Here is an 18,139-nt window from a genome sequence, read left to right on the forward strand (position 1 = left end):
TTTGCTCCCTGCCCCCCCCTCCCGCCCCAGCAGGTTAAGGATCCGGTGTTAGCGTGAGCTGTGGTGTAGGTCATAGACACAGCTCGGATCTGGCATTGCTGTGGCTGTGGCATAGGCCAGAAGCTGCAGCTCCAGTTGGACCCCTAGCCTGGGAACTTCCATATGCCACAGGTGCAGCCCTAAAAAGAACAACAACAACAAAAATGTTAACAAATTCATGAGTTCCTCTTGTGGCTCAGCAGGTTAAGAACCCGACTAGTATCCATGAGGATGCAGTTTCAATCCCTAGCCTCGGTTAGTTGGTTAAGGGTCCAGCATTGCTGTGAGCTGCAGCATACATCACAAACTCAGATCTGGCTTTGCTGTGGCTCTGGAGTAGGCTAGCCAAGGAATTTCTATATGTTGTGGGTATGGCCCTTAAAAAAAAAAAAGAAAAAAAAGTTAACAAAATCAAAAGCCAAATTAAAATAATAAGAAAATCTCTTCTCTTTAAATTATTGGAATGGAAATACACATTAAGTATTCTTTAAATTCAAAGAATCATTTGGGAAACAACCAGAATATTATTGATCCCTAAAACTAATAAGAGTATAGGTTCAGGTGCTTCTCATCCACAACAATAGGCATGAATTGGGGTGATTCAATGAATAAAGTTTCTATATAGAAATTAGTATTGAAGACATTAGTGACATTTAATTTTGATTAGTGAATATTTAATTTAGGTTTATCTTTTCTCCTCCTAATTACTGCAATCCTTACCTAGTCTGTGATCATCAATCGTTCATGGAAAAGCATAAATAATGCAGCTAGTCAGAATGGATGCGTGTCATTTATATGATATATGCTTTTTCTCTTTGTGTTATTTTTATTGTGTGGTGCTGAGAAGTGCTAATTATCGATTTTTAGAAATTAACAGCAAATGCTTTTACAAGCATCTAAAGTCATATTTTACACAAGGAAGAAGGGTGAAAATTGCAGCCTGCTATTTGTAAGAGAAATAGCTGGAAGGGATTTCCTTATCTCCTATTAACATAGATTTCAGTTATATTACAGTTGTTACCTTAGCATAAATTAACAATTATTCAAAACATATTGCATGCTTCAGTTTGTCGAAGTGGCTATTACTCAAGTTAAGTACTTAAACATTTCGGTTAGATGTTTAGGACTCATTTTTAAAGGTTTTTAAACATATTGATAATGAGCCTATTTAAAGCCATTTGATCTCAGCATAGCAAATCTAAATTATTGTTTCTCATTTCTGTCAAAATCAAAGACGTGCATTTTGTTCTGCCAAATACATTCAGTACTATTTTAATTTGAATTTAGTTTAATAAGAGTGTATGATTTCATTTTGCAATGTTTCTGCTAGCACCTGGTGAACCTGTCTTGATGTCTTCCCAAATACCAAACAAATCTGTTTTCATTACAATTTTCTTTCCATGATCAGACACTCCAAGTGAACTCGTTTCGTGTAGTGAAGAAAGGCCACCACCTGTCCTACTGCTTCTCTCCCTTCCTCCTCCGCCATCACCACCTTCTCCTCAACTTCCTTCTCTCCTCCATTTCCTGAATCAGCCAGCCAGCACAGAATTTGCTTTATATAAATTTATTCAGCCAGGGAGAATTCAGCAGGGATAGTGTACAGATTCCTCTCACACATCATTAAGCATTTCTGGGTTGATCCTTCTGTGATATGCTATGGAATCAACCCAAAAGTGAGCAAAGAGCTAAAAACCCGGAAGCGTCCTTAAGAGATGGACTGCTAAAACCTCCGCTTCAAGGTAAATCTGTCTCTAAATCACCCAGAAAAGAGTGCTTTAGTTCTCTTCTTAAGGATTAACAAGTTTAGATTGCAGAGAGACTCCACAGCCTCCCCCAAGAAGATAAGAGTGTTTGTCTTCAAAATATTCTAGATTCTCAATGAAAATGTCTCTTGCTTGAATATAATCATATTTTGGTCAGCCCTACCTGGAGATGAAGGAAAAACTACCCAACATTTTTTATGTATTATAGCTGGATAGTAATCTTAGTTGTGTAAATTAGGACCTCAGCGCATTAGCCTCTCAAGGGAATAATGAAGGCTCTAGAAAAGATATACAGATGTCCAGTAAGCACAGGGAACATCACTAATCGTTAGGGAAATGCAAATCAAAACCACAGTGAGATGCCACCTCACACCCATTAGGTTGGCTACTGTCAAACAAACAGAAAATAGCAAGTGTTGACAAGGATGTGGAGAAAGTGAAACTCTCTACACTAATGTGAGAATGTCAAATGGTGCAGCCTCTCTGGAAAACAGTATGGAGGCCTTCAAAAAAATAAAAGAAGACCTACCATATGATCTAACGATGCCACTCGTGGGTATAGATCCAAAAGAATTGAAAGCACAATTTCTAAGAAGCATTTGTACACCCATATTCATAGCAGCATTATTCACAAGAGCCAAAGGGTAGAAGAAACCCAAGGGTCTGTCAGCAGATGATGGATAAACAAGATGTGACATATACCTAGGATGGAATATGATTCACTCAAAAATGAAGGAAATTCTGACACATGCTATAACAGGGTGAATCTTGAGGACATAGTCTAAATAAAATAACCCTTTCGCAAGACACATTATTGTAATTCGAGGTGCCTACAGTAGTCAAAATCCTAGAGAGAGAAAGTAGCAGTGTTGTTTCCAGAGGCTAGGGGAAAACTGAAATGGGCACTTGTCTCATGGATACAGAGTTTCGGTTTTTCAAGACAGAAAAGAGGTGTGATTGCACAGCAGTATGAATGTATTTAACACAGTTGAACACTACACTTACAAATGGTTAAGATGTTACATTTTAGGGAGTTCCCATCATGGTTCAGCGGAAACTAATCTGACTAGCATCCATGAGGATGCAGGTTCGATCCCTGGCCTCGCTGAGTGGGTTAAGGATCTGGCATTGCTGTGGCTGTGGTATAGGCCAGTGGCTACAGCTCTGATTCAACCCCTAGTCTGGGGACCTCCATATGCCGAGGGTGCGGCCCTGAAAAGACCAAAAAAAAAAAAAAAAAAAGATGGTAAGTTTTATGTTGTATATACTTTACTACAACTTAAAAATTTTTTAAAGAATAATGAAGAGTTTAATAATAGTCCTATTTTTACATATAGGCAGGATAAAGTGGATGATCAAGGGAAGGCGAAGCCTCCAGGGTTTAACATCTGGGTACCACACCTAGGCCTGAGGATAAAAGGGAAGGGAGCTATTGCCAGAACCTGGCAGGAGAAGTAGCCCTGGGAAGGTGGTCACTCAATAGGACCTGTGGCCTTAGGTAGAGAAATGCAACCCAGCCACTGCCAAACTGTGATTTGGCAATGGGGGAACACACAACAAATATTTCTCCTTCCTTTTTTAGTCCTGACTTCTCAGCGGCTAAACCGACTGGGAAGCCAGAGAGCAGAGAAGAACTGGTGATGCAGTCTGTGGAGACCATCGCCCGGGGGCAAGGATGCCAATCCAGCCCTCTTCTCTGTTTCCCTGAGGCAATCACCCCTCTAGGCTGAGCAGACTTTTTTAAAGCATCCAGGGTAGAATGGCCACTACCTGCTACATTAAAACACATGTACTTGTTCTACCTGATTGACTTAGACTTACTTTTAAGTAGAAAAGTTGAGTGAGCTTGCCACCAGTGGCACTGATTTTTTTTTTTTTTTTTAATGTTCTAGACAGACCTTTTTCTGTCTAGAGGAATGGTGTTGCTTTTTCACATTCAAAACATTCGTTAAGTCAATTATGTAATATCTTTATTATAATTCATCATTCCAGGGAAAAAGTAGGAATCAGTAAAAGGATGTCTCCTTTCCTTTTTTTCCCCCCTGTCTTTTTAGGGCTGCACCCTTGGCATATGGAGATTCCCAGACTAGGGGTTCCCAGACTAGAACTCCTCCTCTTTGTTTTTTTAAGATGTATACCAAAAGAAGAAAACCAAGCACTGATATAGGTATATGAATTAATCAGAACCCCTTCCTCAAATATTGTCTAACATACTGAGTACCCTTCATGGCTCAGTAGTTAACAAACCCGACTAGGATCCACGAGGATGTGGGTTCGATCCCTGGCCTCGTTCTGTGGGTTAAGGATCCAGCGTTGCCGTGAGCTGTGGTATAGGTCGAAGATTCAGCTCAGATCCCTCGTTGCTGTGGCTGTGGTGTAGGCCAGTGGCTGCAGCTCCAATTTGACCACTAGCCTAGGAACTTCCATATGCTGCAGGTATGGCCCTAAAAAGCAAAAAGCAACAACAACAACAAAAAATTGTCTAGCGTGGTCTGATAGTTAAAGCAAATGTGGTTCTTTTTAACTTGAGTTTCCAAATATTTGCTTAACTATTCTAATAATTTTGCTTTACAGGCTTAGCCTTAACACAGTTGATTGTCAAAACAAAGGAAGTATCTTGGTTCTCCTATTTTGTAGTTCCTATGAAAAACTAGAAGCTGTTGAATACAAAATAGCGTTTTAATTTTTTATATAGTGAAATGTTTATAAGGCAAGAAATAATAAAGTGCAGATATTATTTGCTTGATTTATTTTGCTCCTATTTTTCCAGCATTAAAAAGTAATGCTTTATATGATCTTGTTTTATTACAACAATAAACCAGAAGCAAAAGCTTATCAGTTAAAATACATTCTGCCATTAAGCAGTCTTTCTTTTTATCATTTCAGACTTCTCAAAAAAAAAATGCCTTTTTTTTTTTTTGTAGTTGGTATAGAATTGGTAGAATTGGAAGTAGATCAGCAAGATGATAAACAAAATCACATATATTTGTAATTGTATGTCAGAATTGTATTTTCTGGTCAAAAAAGAAAAAAGAGTATCCACTCTCAAGCATTAAAAATAAAATTCAGAGCTCCCATTATGGCTCAGTGGTAATGAACTTGACTAGTATCCATGAGGCCTCAGGTTCAACCCCTGGCCTTGCTCAGTGGGTTAGGGACCCAACATTGCTGTGAGCTGTGGTGTAGGTTGAAGACACAGTTCAGATCTGGTGTTACTGTGGCTGTGGTGTAGGCAGCAGCTGTAGCTCTGATTTGACCCCTAGCCTGGGAACTTTCATAGGCCGTAGGTGCAGCCCTAAAGTAAAACAAATTAAAATCATTCTAAGTAAGAGCTATACACTGAGATAAACACAGCGCTAAGGAAATTTTTTGAAGATCTTTTTCTATGTTCCTAAGCTTTTACTGTTTTTTTCTTGAGTATTCTGAAAATTGTCAGTCATTCATTAGTAATTTGGACATAGTCTGACATTCTGCATTGTGGGTAGCATAGTCTGTAGTACTTTATAAAAAGGCTGGGTTTTTTTGAAAACCATTTAAAAGATTGTACAGAGCAAGGGAAATGGGTGAAATAGGTCATTTGACAGCCTACCTTATTAGCTTCCTCACACTGTCTCTCTCATGGCATTTCATCTGAAAGGCAATACTAAATTGCAAAAAACGAGAGGTTGTAAAGATTCTATGGGAGAAAGATGTATCTGGGTTAAACTCACCTGCAATGAGGAGAAGAGATTAATGAAAGGTTTTATCTAGTGCATACCAGGGAAGCTGTAGATAGATAACTAGTCTATACAAAGGAAAGGAGAAAGCATATTTATTCACCTACATGGTAATTTCCGTCTTAAGAATATTTTGAATTTATCATTAATTTGGACACTGGTCGTTTGGTTCTGAATGATGACTTGGCTGTCATCATGCTTATTTTTGCCTTGGCTGTAAGCCTTTGGTATAAACAGGCATCCATATAACACACATGCAGCACAGCCTGTTCATGTTCACGTTCCCTTCGGAGGATTTAATCCTAGACTGTGTCTTTATTCATAGAAAAGTGAGAACTTTCTTGAGAGGGAAAGCAAGAAGAAAAAAAAAGCCGTTAAGAAAGAGGCACAGTAGGTCAAAGGAATAAGGCATATGTCACAGCCGTCATGAACACATATGGTTCCTTTGTGCAAATTTAAAAAGACACCCTCTTCAGGAGAATGAATTATGGCGAGTGCTCCTCTCTCTGGCAATTGGGGTCAATTCTATCACTCATTTGCCCCCCAGCTGGGCACCTTTGTACATGGCATCAGAGACACAGCCATACACAGTGGCCCCGACCTGTGGGGAAGATGAAGGATAAGAGGGAGTGTGTTGAGAATAAGCAGGGGAAAGGGAGAGCAGGACGAAGGTAATTCTGCAACTTGGCAGGTGGGTCCTGGAGGATTTTACAGAGAGAGCCTGTTAAGCCTAAGGAAGAGGATGATCAGAAAGTAGTGAAGGGACGGAGTTCCTGTTGTGGCTCAGTGGTCATGAATCTGACTAGTATCCATGAGAACTCAGGTTCAGTCCCTGGCCCTGCTTTGTGGGTCCGGCGGTTGCTGTGAGCTGTGTGGTGTAGGTCACAGGCACGGCTTGGATCCCGGGTTGCTGTGGCTGTTGTGTTGGCTGGCAGCTGCAGCTCCAATTCGACCCTTAGCCTGGCGGGGGGATCTTCTGTATGCCTCGGGTATGGCCCTAAAAAGCAAAAAAAGGCAAAGCAAAGAACGTACGGAAGGGACAAGAGGGAAAACTGTCCCTAATGGAAGCTTTATGTGACATGTGTGCAGGTAAAACTGAGTTGTGTGTCATGCATGTGTATGACATCCAAAATCACATGTCCTGTTCAGATGTGCTTGTATTGTTCTCCTAGGCACAATTACTTCACATCTCCCTTGACTTTTCTGCTTTCCCCTGAAGTATTCCATGTTTAGAACTTCCTCCAAGGTTTAAAAAAGTCTTTTTTTGAAGTTCCCATTGTGGCTCAGCGGGTTAAGAACCCAATATAGTGTCTGGTCTGTGAGGATGTGGGTTCAGTCCCTGGCCTTGCTCAGGGAGCTAAGGAACCCGGTATTGTGCAAGCTGTGGCATAGGTCGCAGGTGCAATCTGCATCCAGTGTTGCCTGCTGTGCCTATGGCACAGGCCTGCAGCTGCAGCTCTCATTTGACCCCTCTCCTGGGGACTTATATATGCCACAGGTGCTGCCATTAAAAAAAAAAAAAAAGGCAGGGGGTCTTTTTTCCCCTTTCATTTTATAAACTAAATATATTTCTTTTTTATTGAAGTATATTTGATTGATAATTTTGTGTTAGTTTCAGATGTATAGCAAAGCGATTCAATTATACGTATATATTATATATATTCTTTTCATATTCTTTTCCATGATAGATTATTATGAGATATTGAATATAATTCCCTGGACTCTACAGTAGGTCCTTGTTGTTTATATATTTCATATATAATAATGCTTATCTGCTAATCCCAAACTCCTAATATGTCCCTCCCTCCCTTCACCTACCTATTTCTTGACAGATGTTAGCTGGGAAGAAAAATAAATGCTCAAATCATGGTGAAAGCTCAATAGACATTCACAAAATAATTTTTATAAGAATAAGCAAGAATTGATAGAACAATTAAAATTTAAATCTCTTGGGAGTTCCTGTCATGACTCAGTGGGTTAAGAACCCCACTAGTGTCCATGAGGATGCGGGTTCCATCCCCAGCCTCACTCAGTGGGTTAAAGGACCCGACGTTGCTGTGAACTGTGGTGTAGATCACAGATGCAGCTGAGACCTGGCATTGCTGATGCTATGCCATAGGCCAGGACTTATGCCAATTCGACCTCTACCCCTGGAACTTCCATATGCCGCAAGTGTGCCCCCCCCCAAAAAAAGGAAGAAGAAAAAATATTAAATCTCTTGACATATTATTAACTGACCTGTCTTTTCTATCTGAAAAATTCTTGATGAAGAAATACAGTGGTATTCCTTATTTAATTATTTTATCAGACACAATTGAGTTTGATATGTAAGAGTTTAAGTCATTGCTCTGTTTATAGCTTTGGCCTTGCATTCTGCGTTCACAAATACTCAAAACATCACCACAACCACTTGGAGAAACAACTTAGCAGTAAAATTAAATATTCCTACCCTTTGACTCAGCAACCCCTTACCTAGGTATATGCCCAGCAGAAATCACTGCTTACCTCCCTCAAAAGATGTGTGCATGAATTTTCTAAGCAACTTTATTCATAATAACCTGAAACTGGGTTAACAATCCAAATACTCATCAAGAGGAGAACTGATACATTATGGCAGATTAATATGTGGAACAGTAAGCAACAACAAAAAAACCAAACCAGGAGTTCCCGTCATGGCGCAGTGGTTAACGAATCCGACTAGGAACCATGAGGTTGCAAGTTCGATCCCTGGCCTTGCTCAGTGGGTTAACGATCCGGCGTTGCCGTGAGCTGTGGTGTAGGTTGCAGACGCGGCTCGGATCCCGCGTTGCTGTGGCTCTGGCGTAGGCCGGTGGCTACAGTTCCGATTCAACCCCTAGCCTGGGAACCTCCATATGCCGTAGGAGCGGCCCAAGAAATGGCAACAACAACAACAACAACAACAAAAACCAAACCACAACTATCACCACAATAATAATAAACATCAGAATAGGGAGTAGCTGGGCAGATGAGGAGGGGTGGGACTAATTGACTGGGAGAGGAAAAAGGGAATCTTTACATTTGTATAGTTAGCCACCAGCCAGATCAGGACAGGAACCTTCCCATTCCATTCCGTTCCAAAGCCCTCCATCTTGGGTAGTGGTTACAGGGGGGAGAAAGTACACACACAGACACACATGGACACACACACACACACACACATTCATCAAACTATACACCTAAAATTAGTGTAATTTATGAATTTATCTTTCTTTTTTTTTTGTCTTTTTGCCTTTTCTAGGGCCGCACCCGAGGCAAATGGAGATTTCCAGACTAGGGGTCTAATTGGAGTGTAGCCGCCAGCCTACACCACAGCCACAGCAACTCCAGATCTGAGCTGAATCTATGACCTATACCACAGCTCACAGCAACACCACATCCTTAACCTTCTGAGCAAGGCCAGGGATGGAACCTGCAACCTCATAGTTCCTAGTCAGTTTCGTTAACCACTGAGCCACGACAGGAACTCCTGAATTTATCTTTTGTGACCCACAAAAATATGCATTAATAGAGAAAATTCATTAATTACAAAGACCTAAGAAACAATGTAATTAAGTATAAGCAGATCCCTATTTTCATATTCTTCCACCGAAGAGTTGTCCACCCATGAACAGATGGTCTTTCCTATTTGCGAAAGAAGGAAGTTTTGTCAGTCACTTCTGTTTAAAAAAATCTCTTGTTTTCAGCTCTTACTTAGATTCGTAGGACTCAAAATATCACTACCTATTATATGTAAAAAGTTACTCTAACTCAGTGATTCAAGATGTACATCATTGTTGCATCTCAGTGTTCCATATCACAGTGTGTTTTGTGATCAGTGGTGTATCTTTGTTTAACTGCCAACATTTTTTACTTCTTCACAATGTATAAAATATGGAGCTTCTGCCAGCTGATCTCTGTGACATTGCCAGTTCAACCCCCGGCCCGGTGCAGTGGGTTAAGGATCTGGCATTGCCACAGTTGAGGTGTAAGTCTCAGATGCGGCTCAGATTCAGCCCCTGCCCTGGGAACGTCCACATGCCCTGGGTGGGGCCAAAAAAGGCAACAACAAAACACAACATAGTTTATAAAATAATGATGCTTCGAATAATGGATAACCTCTTAGATCCAGTGAAGTGAGTTAGGTGTACAGACTGATTTCCCAAGGTTTAGCCTTCTGCCACACACATTGTGCAACTCTTGGGCTCACACCTGCAATGTTAGCTCATCCTTTCTTCATTGGAAAGTGCAGCAGATCCCTAAAGCAGAAGATTTCTTGTAACACAAACTAAAGTTTTGGTACTAGATTTTAAAAGGATTCACAAATGGTGAAATCTACATGAGTCGGGAATAAACGTGCAGAGCTGGCCAGAGGTCAGTGCATGCTAGGGTCACATGGGTGGTGGGCGTTAAAAAGAGTCTCTGTGCCTTCGCTCAGAGAGAGAGGCCATGCAGGAACGCTGACGAGTAATGCCAGATCTGATTTTACTGAGAGACGCCAAAAAATCTGACTTACTGTATGATGTTTCCTGACCTATAAATGCTGGCTCAAATAGAAACCATATCTGTGAGCTGAATCCAGCACATGGGCTGCCAGTGTGTGACATCTGGCTGAGTGGAAGCCCTTTGGCTTTCTGAGGAGAAAGGAATCTGTGGGAGAGCAGAAATCTTTTTTTTTTTTTTTTGATGAGTATCAGAGATATCTAGAATGGTACTGGGTACATAGCAGGTGCTCAATAAATATATGTTTCATGAGTAACATCAAGTCTCTTTGACCCACACAGAGCAATATATACAGAAATAGAAATACGTTGAATTTTTTAAGATGCCATTTCTGATAATGTAGGGGTTTTTTTTCCCACTGATATATTTGGCAAAATTATTTTAATAGGAAAATTCCACTGTATGGCCAAAAAATTCAAAGCAAAAACTCTTTCTGTGGTGTTGACCCGCTAATTTCTACCTAACTTTCAAACGTCAGCTCATGATCTTTTTGGGGAGCCCCTTTCCTAACAGCCCTACTCTCCGGCCCCATCCTGCACCTGAGTCGGCTGTAGACATCACTCCTCTGGGCCCCCTGGCCCTCTGGGCTGGCCGCCACCATGCTCCTACCTACTGCGTCTCCGATGTGCTCAGCTCATGTCCTCTCAGGCTGAGAACTTCCTGGGGACAGTGTGCTCTCTGGTTTTGTATCACTTGGCATAGAGTAAACATCCAACAAATGTTTGTTAACGTCATTGTTTGTGTGGTATTGAATCGAAAAGTAAAGAACTCTTGGAGTTCTCTTGTGACACAGCTGGTTAAGGATCCAGCACTGTCACTGCCGCAGCTTAGGTTGCTGCTGTGGCCCAGGTTCAATCCCTGGACCGAGAACTTCCACATTCTGTACCTATGACAAAGAAAGAAAAGAAGGAAGGAAGGAAAAAACTCTGAAGTTTCTCTGCTCCTGTGCTTGTCGTCTTTCCGGGGTACCTTTCCGTTTCGCTCACAGGCCCTACCATCTCTCTCACATCTATATTCAGCAAACATTTTTCTAGGACTAAATCCCAGCCCTGACCTGCAAAGGAGATTCATAGCCTGAGCAAACAGACACACCTAAAGAACTGGGTGCACATTCCATGATAAAGAGGAAAATATGCTGTGAGAATATGGAGGACATTGATTACGATTCAGGGTGTCTGGGAGGATGCAGAACTCTGCCCGAGGTTAGCATGAGGGGAGGCGTTTTCGCCTCCATCAGAACAACTGCTCAGTGGCTCTGCTTCACAGGTTGCAGAATAGGCTGTGTATATCCCCAGGCACAATCCTGTACAAAGCACCCCCTTCCTGATGAAAAGAAGACATTGATGACTTCCTAAAAGTGGAGGCAGGCACGGAAAGCCTAAAACAAGGGCAGTCAGTCAAGAAAAGCAGTAGGTGCCCACTTCCCATTCAAACATGTTAATAATGACAAGAAAGAGACTTAGGGGCGACAGCAGACTTTAAGATCAGACATTCCTTTACAATTTAAAATCAGAGCAAGGAATTATTGGAAGGCAGAATTACCCAATAGCTAAAAGGTAAATATTAGAGTAAGAACCTTTAGCTCATGAAAGCGTGTCATGTAGATCACAAGGAAGAGGGATCCGTTTAGTCTTAGAAGAAATCAGTGTTGAATGTTAGGAACAGGTTGTCTTCATGCAAGAGTGAGCTTGAGCCCAACTTAAAATTTATCCTGTTGCCATCGGAGCGACGTATGCGTAGGTGCTCTGCCTCAAACCAAAAGGATCAGAGGCAGGACCTACTGCAGAGAACTGTACGGATTTCTGGAAATTAAATCAGTTTGATAACATCTTCTAGTATAATTTTTACTATCTCCCTTTCAGAAAAAAAAAAAGTCAAGCAAAGCATGTTTGCGGATCCATTCCGTCTATGAACATTTGAAGGGCCCCTACTAAGTGAAGGGCACTGATCTGGAGATTTGAACGTGTTTGATTTTACTTCTGTCTCCCTACCCTCACTCTGGTCCTTTCTGGAGAAGTAGAAACACAAGCAATAGCATCTGTTGTTACAGAGATTTAGTTGATGATGCATGAAGCTAGCTAGGTATTGGGCATTTTCTAAACAGAGCATCTTTAACAATAAAATTTACTACTTTGTGTTTCAAATAATTCTCAAGAGTTTATTGTTAATAATGTAAATCTAACCAGAAATGGTCTCTCCCCATTTTCTAATCATAAGTCTTGCACCGGGGAGATAAAATACAATCTATGTGAGTACAATTTAGTTCTATAGTCATACCTCACATACGAGTGGACACCCTGCAAATAAATGTATACATTAAAATTGGACAGCACTTAAAGAGATTTAATAATTCATCCTGTTGCCTCTGCAAAAAAAAAAAAGGAAAAAACCACCCAAACCCCATTTATGTAATTGCTAAAATATGGCAGATAATGATACATTCATGTTTAATATTGCTAATAAATTCAAAAATTCACATTTTTATTGATAAACACTTTCTTGAAATGCAGTCTAGCAGGACAGATGGTTAAATTTAAGGACTTTATAAATGAGAATTGTAGATCGTGGTGCGGTGAGTGGCAGCGCTGTGTGGAGAGCCATCTACCGCCTTACCTGTGCTCCCAATCCCTCAGCAGTGACTTCCATATCTCACTTTTATGTGCAACCAAATTGCACACAATTTTAGGGGGAAAATTAGCATGGTAACAGAGTAATAATCATGGTAAATACTGCACTTCTCCTTGTTGACTTAAACTACATACTTAGGATATTTCAGAAAAATATTTCTGTTAGTCTAGCTTACTACATTGAAACTTTTGGCTGTAGAATTTATGTATGTAAGACGTAGCTTAAATCTGTCATGAGCTTATCTCTTTGACATGTACACAAAAAAAGCATACTAAACACACCAGATATTTTGAGACCTAGAATTATTTTTATTCATTGGAAGTCACAAAATCTCATTAGTATTTCCATCTGCATAGGTTTTTCATAACATACGGCATGGCTCAAGATGCCCCAAGAATTCTTTCCTCTTTAGGTTAGTTCTTTCTAAAATTTCAGAAAATTTTTGAGCGAAATGAGTTCATACCTTGTAAATAATATTTCAGGATTCATCCTAGCACACTAAAATATATTTGAATATATTTAAAATGTATTTTTTGTAGCAAGTTTTGCTGTATTTGCTTATTCTACGAAGTCTTAAATGTTCTGATTGTCCTTTGAATTGATTAGAATACGTGATGATATGAATTTTATTTTGTATCCTTGATGGACTTTATGTCTCATTCTTTTTTCCCATTAAGATTCCAGAAGCTTATTTCATTAGAGATCCCCATACGTTCCTTCTTACACAGGACTTTATTAAGGTATATGTGTTGGATTTAGGGTTCAGGTGCTCTTCGGGCTCTAGTTGCATGCATGTAATCACAGGTTAACATCTCCACCTTTAACCCCAGCTTCTAAATAAGAATAGTGACTTGGTTCCTGGGAGCATGCTTGGAAGGCGAAGCAGAGCTTGTCTACAAAATACTAACACTTGGATGATTCTGCACCCTGGGAGAAGAGCACCCGGTGAATTTTCTGGACTTTTTTCATGGCTGACTTGGGATACACTTGCATTGTCAAAAAGTGTGTTGACCTCTCTTCATTGATGCATATTGATTATGACAATCACTCTCCTTCCGCTGCAGGCCATGGAGGCACAGATACAGAACTTTGGACAAACGCCATCTCAGTTGCTTATTGAGCCACATCCACCTCGGAGCTCTGCCATGCACCTGGTAAGACATATCAGCTTGCAGAACATTTTTTTTTTCTTTCTTTCTTTGTACCTGAGTATAGATCAAATAAAATAGTGATTTTTTTTTTTAGCAGCATTTTAAAAGACTTCTAGATTTATTGACTAACTCTCCAGCCTAAGTATATACTGATTACTCTAGGGAAAGACAGAGAAAGGAGTCTGGGTCATGTCTTTAAGTTCGGCTTTAGCGAGTTCAATTTTGGATTCACAAAAATACCCATCCTCTCTGACTACATATATACCTCCACATAAACTCTTTCACACACATACAGGCTTATAGACGTATGCCAGCACCAAAATTAGATTATATTTAGAAATTAGAAAAACATAATATAAACAATATGATGCTGCCCAATTTAATCTTTTGGGGAAAGATGAGGTAGAGGGAGTAGTTTATTTTAAGAAAAGCCAAGAAATATGCAGATAGTTTGTAGCAGAGAGGCAGTTTAGAAGTGGGATTAAGAGCCAGGGCCTCAGAGTCAGTCTCGGGTCAAACACCATCTCTGCCACTAACTCGTGAATGAATTTTCCAAGGTATTTAAGCTCTCTGCTTACATTCCAGAATCTATAACATGGGGATTAAAAATAGTACCAGCCCTGAGCTCCTAGCATATAGTTCTCAGTAAATGTTAATAGGTGTCACCAACAGCAGCAGCTACTAATATTAAAACTTTTATTCTTATTTTGCAAGGGAAAAGGTAATATTCCTTCTGTTTTAATCTGAATTTTAAAAATCCATTTTCATGAGAAAACAGTCAATTTTAGTAAACATTTCCCTCTTTGTCTAATTTGTCTTTTTTTTATTTTTTATTTTTTTTTTAGGGCCGCACATGAGGCACACGGAGGTTCCCAGGCTAGGGGTTGAATCGGAGCTACAGCTGCTGGCCTGCACCACAGCCACAGCAACGCCAGATCCAAGCCATGTCTGCGACCTGCACTACAGCTCACAGCAACTTGGGATCCTTAACCCACTGAGCAAGGCCAGGAATCGAACCCATGTCCTCATGGATACTGGTCGGGTTCTCTACTGCTGAGCCACAGCAGGAACTCCTCCTCTTTATCTAATTAGAAGAAGAAAATTTTTCTAAGAAACCACTTTAGGATTTATTTTTAAACTGTGATTTTTCATGAATTTTTAATAAAGGAAAAAATACATGAAGGCAAAGATGTTCTCAAAATATTGCGTTTCATCAGTTCTCCTAGACACTTATCAAGGCATCAACTAGATCCCATCATACTGAAGTCAAATGTCCCAGAATATGGTCCATAATAATATGTGTAAACAAATGTCTAAGTTATTATTCTATGACCCAAGTATCTCACGCCTTTCATTTATCCTATCAGTTATTCACCAAATTTGCAGTAAGCTCCCTCTGTGTGCCAGGCTGGACGCTAAGCATTGTGACACAGGACTGATGCATCCTCAGCCTTCAAGGAACGGAGAGTCAGCACCTCCTGAAAACATAAAGAAGCGTGTTTGCAAACCTTTTTTTCCCCTCTGTCATGATTCAGCTGCGCAGTTTCGGCCCCCTTTGCTTAGTCAGTAGTGACCACTGCTGCCTGAAGTGGGTCCTCATCCGTGACCCAGCAGAAGGGCTTCGCCAAGCACACGCTCCCATCCAGACCCGCCGGCGCAGCCTGGACGCCGAGGTGTGGCTTTGGAGCCTCCAGCCCCGGGATGACGCGTTTTTAATAAACTGTCCAAGAGAATCTCTTGCACACTTTATTTTTATGAAATGCTTTGGCAGGAGGGTTTTATTCCCGCATTTGTTTTCTCTGTTTAATGATAATACTAATACAAATATTTATCTTGGAGAAATGCCCAGTCAGAACTTATTACTTTCCTAGGGGAAATTGTGAGAGAGACTAAATTGGCATGGAACTGTTTATAAAGAAAAGAACCTTTTTAAGTTCCTCTAGCAGATATATATATCTTGAACAATTATAGGATATGCATGAAAGCGAAATACTGATTATTTCCAGCAACTTAGTTTGTGTCTTTTGTGTAAAAATATTTACACTGTTTTATAGTATTTAATAGTAGTACTTATAGTATCTACTTTCTGAGCTCTGTAGCCCTGCAGTTAAGGATCCCGCGTTGTCACTGCAACAGCTTTGGGTTGACGCTGTGGCTTGGGCCAGATCCCTGGCCCAGGAGCTTCCACAGGCCGTGGGCGCGGCCAAAAGCAAACAAACAAATGAAGATAAAAATAAGTCTGGTGTCTACTTTCTATCAAGTCATATGCTAAATGTTTGAGAAACAAACATTAAGAACCCAGCTAGTATCCATGAGGCCAGTATCCCTGGCCTTGCTCAGTGGGTTAAGGATCCAGCGTTGCCTTGGCTGTGGTGTAGACCAGAAGCTGCAGCTCCGAACCAGCTCCTGGCCTACGAACTTCCATGTGCCACCGCCGGTGCAGCCCTAAAAGAGAAAAACGAAAAGAAAAGGAAGCTCACCATCTAGCAGGGGAAGGAGGCCTAAACAGTAGAGCCTCAGCAGAAATGTGCACATAGCACTGACAAGGGAAGCTATAGTATTTTCCTTGTTTAGACTGTAGCCATGACCCCAGATCCACCAGGTAAAAAAAATGAAACTATCAGTCAATTCATTTTGTATTTCGTGTAACTGACTTGACTGGGTTTTTTTTTTTTTTTTTTTTTTTTGCGCCACATTGAAGTTGTAACTTCATCGAATAATTACGCCACATCTCTAAGCCAGCTTCTCACGCTGCCACCTGGCGGTCCCCAAATTGCAGCTGATCTTCAGCGATTGGGTGTCCCCTTTCAGAGAGTGCACACAGTCCCTGCTTGTCTCTGTGCCATCGTCCTCACAGTCACACAGTGCCTGCTGTCTGTCTGGGCTCACGCTAGCCTGTTGTAACCTCATTCTCCCCCGAGCGCTCACTAACTGTGTTATTCCTTTTGTTTTCTTTGCTCTCTTCCCTTTCTATTCAACAGTGTTTCCTTCCACAGAGTCCACTCATGTTTAAAGATCAGATGCAACAGGATGTGATCATGGTGCTGAAGTTTCCATCAAACTCTCCAGTGACCCACGTGGCGGCAAACACACTTCCCCACCTGACCATCCCCGCGGTGGTGACCGTGACCTGCAGCAGGCTGTTTGCCGTGAACCGGTGGCACAACACTGTAGGTATGTGTGCCTGCGGGCATCACGCACTAACAGGCTCCTCGCAGCTTCGGTGGCGTGAGGGAAGGTAAGGGTGCGGAGGGGCAGCGAGGGTGCCACGTGGGCTGCCAAAAGCAGCAGAGGAAATCACTGCCAAGGCAGCCCGAGAAACTCGAATCGGCCTCATTCATTCGCTGCTGCTCGGTTTCAGTCCCTCACACAATGTTTGGCCAACAGTTAGGTATGCAGTAGGTATTTGATAAGTTGAAGCAGCTCTGTCAATACTTCAGACCATGCCATCCTCCTGGAGTGCACCTCCCCCGGCCCCCCGCGGGGGAACCAGTTTTATCCCATATTAAACAAAAGTGAGTATGAATCCAGATTTTCTAGATGATGGTTTCAAGTCCTCTTTCTCCCACTTCTTGATTTCATTTGGGGACTGTTTGAATGAGTATTTTGTGCGGTGCCGGGCCCTGGGAGTCCAGCCATGGACAAGACAAACAGCGTCTTTCTTTGTGGAGCTCGGAGTCTTTGAGAACAGACAGACTCTAAATCGTTCAGTGACTTCATGTGTGTTCTCTCCAAACTCATTCCCGAAGTTTCCAGCCAGTACATCTTGAAGTGATATAATTCTGTCATAAAAATTAGACATATTGATACTTATTTAACCAGGACAGGAATAGATGTGACTAAATGATTTCATTGGCCCCGTTCCCCACTTAAGATCTCCCTGGATTCCCACTGTCTCCAAGACTGAATGGATGAGCCACGCTGAATTAACCTGACTTTCTATTCTACCAATTTAGGCATGGCTCTGAAAAACTTAATCTCGTAAGAGTTTCTAAACACCCCATTTTATGGTCATTGGTAATGTTTTCACCATGAGGAAGAACGACTTCCATTCAACTCAGAAATATGCAGCAGACATCTCTTTTTAAGATGACTTTATTATTCGTAGGTGTCTTGGCCTCTGGAAATGTTCTGCATTGAGAGAAAGCCATAAAGTATTGATTTTTTTCCCCCAGATTGTTCAAAATATTGTATGTTATATCATATGTAAAAAGTATGACTAATGAGCTCAGTCAAGCCCTAAGCATTCGTCCTCTGAAAGTAGCTTTTGGTTTAAGATCTTAGGGGTAGCTCCGTTTTATAACTTCAGTTGACTCGTCATCTGTGGAAAGAAGGCCCA

The 18,139-nt window shown here is 41.1% G+C and overlaps 1 protein-coding gene across 8 annotated transcripts in view; it reads left to right on the forward strand.

The window, feature by feature from the left end:
- The window catches only part of NBEA (neurobeachin), a 636,767-nt gene that overhangs the window by 597,133 nt on the left and 21,495 nt on the right, over positions 1–18,139 (forward strand). For 3 of the 8 annotated variants that reach the window (XM_047756277.1, XM_047756278.1, XM_047756282.1), the window contains 3 exons: positions 13,327–13,389; positions 13,714–13,803; positions 16,782–16,974. In XM_047756277.1, the coding sequence (XP_047612233.1) occupies positions 13,327–13,389; positions 13,714–13,803; positions 16,782–16,974 (346 nt within the window). The remainder of the gene's footprint in view (positions 1–13,326; positions 13,390–13,713; positions 13,804–16,781; positions 16,975–18,139) is intronic. The other 5 variants (XM_047756280.1, XM_047756285.1, XM_047756281.1 and 2 more) reach the window with 3 other exon arrangements.

Source organism: Phacochoerus africanus, chromosome 13 (assembly GCF_016906955.1).
Source record: "Phacochoerus africanus isolate WHEZ1 chromosome 13, ROS_Pafr_v1, whole genome shotgun sequence".
NCBI lineage: Eukaryota > Metazoa > Chordata > Mammalia > Artiodactyla > Suidae > Phacochoerus > Phacochoerus africanus.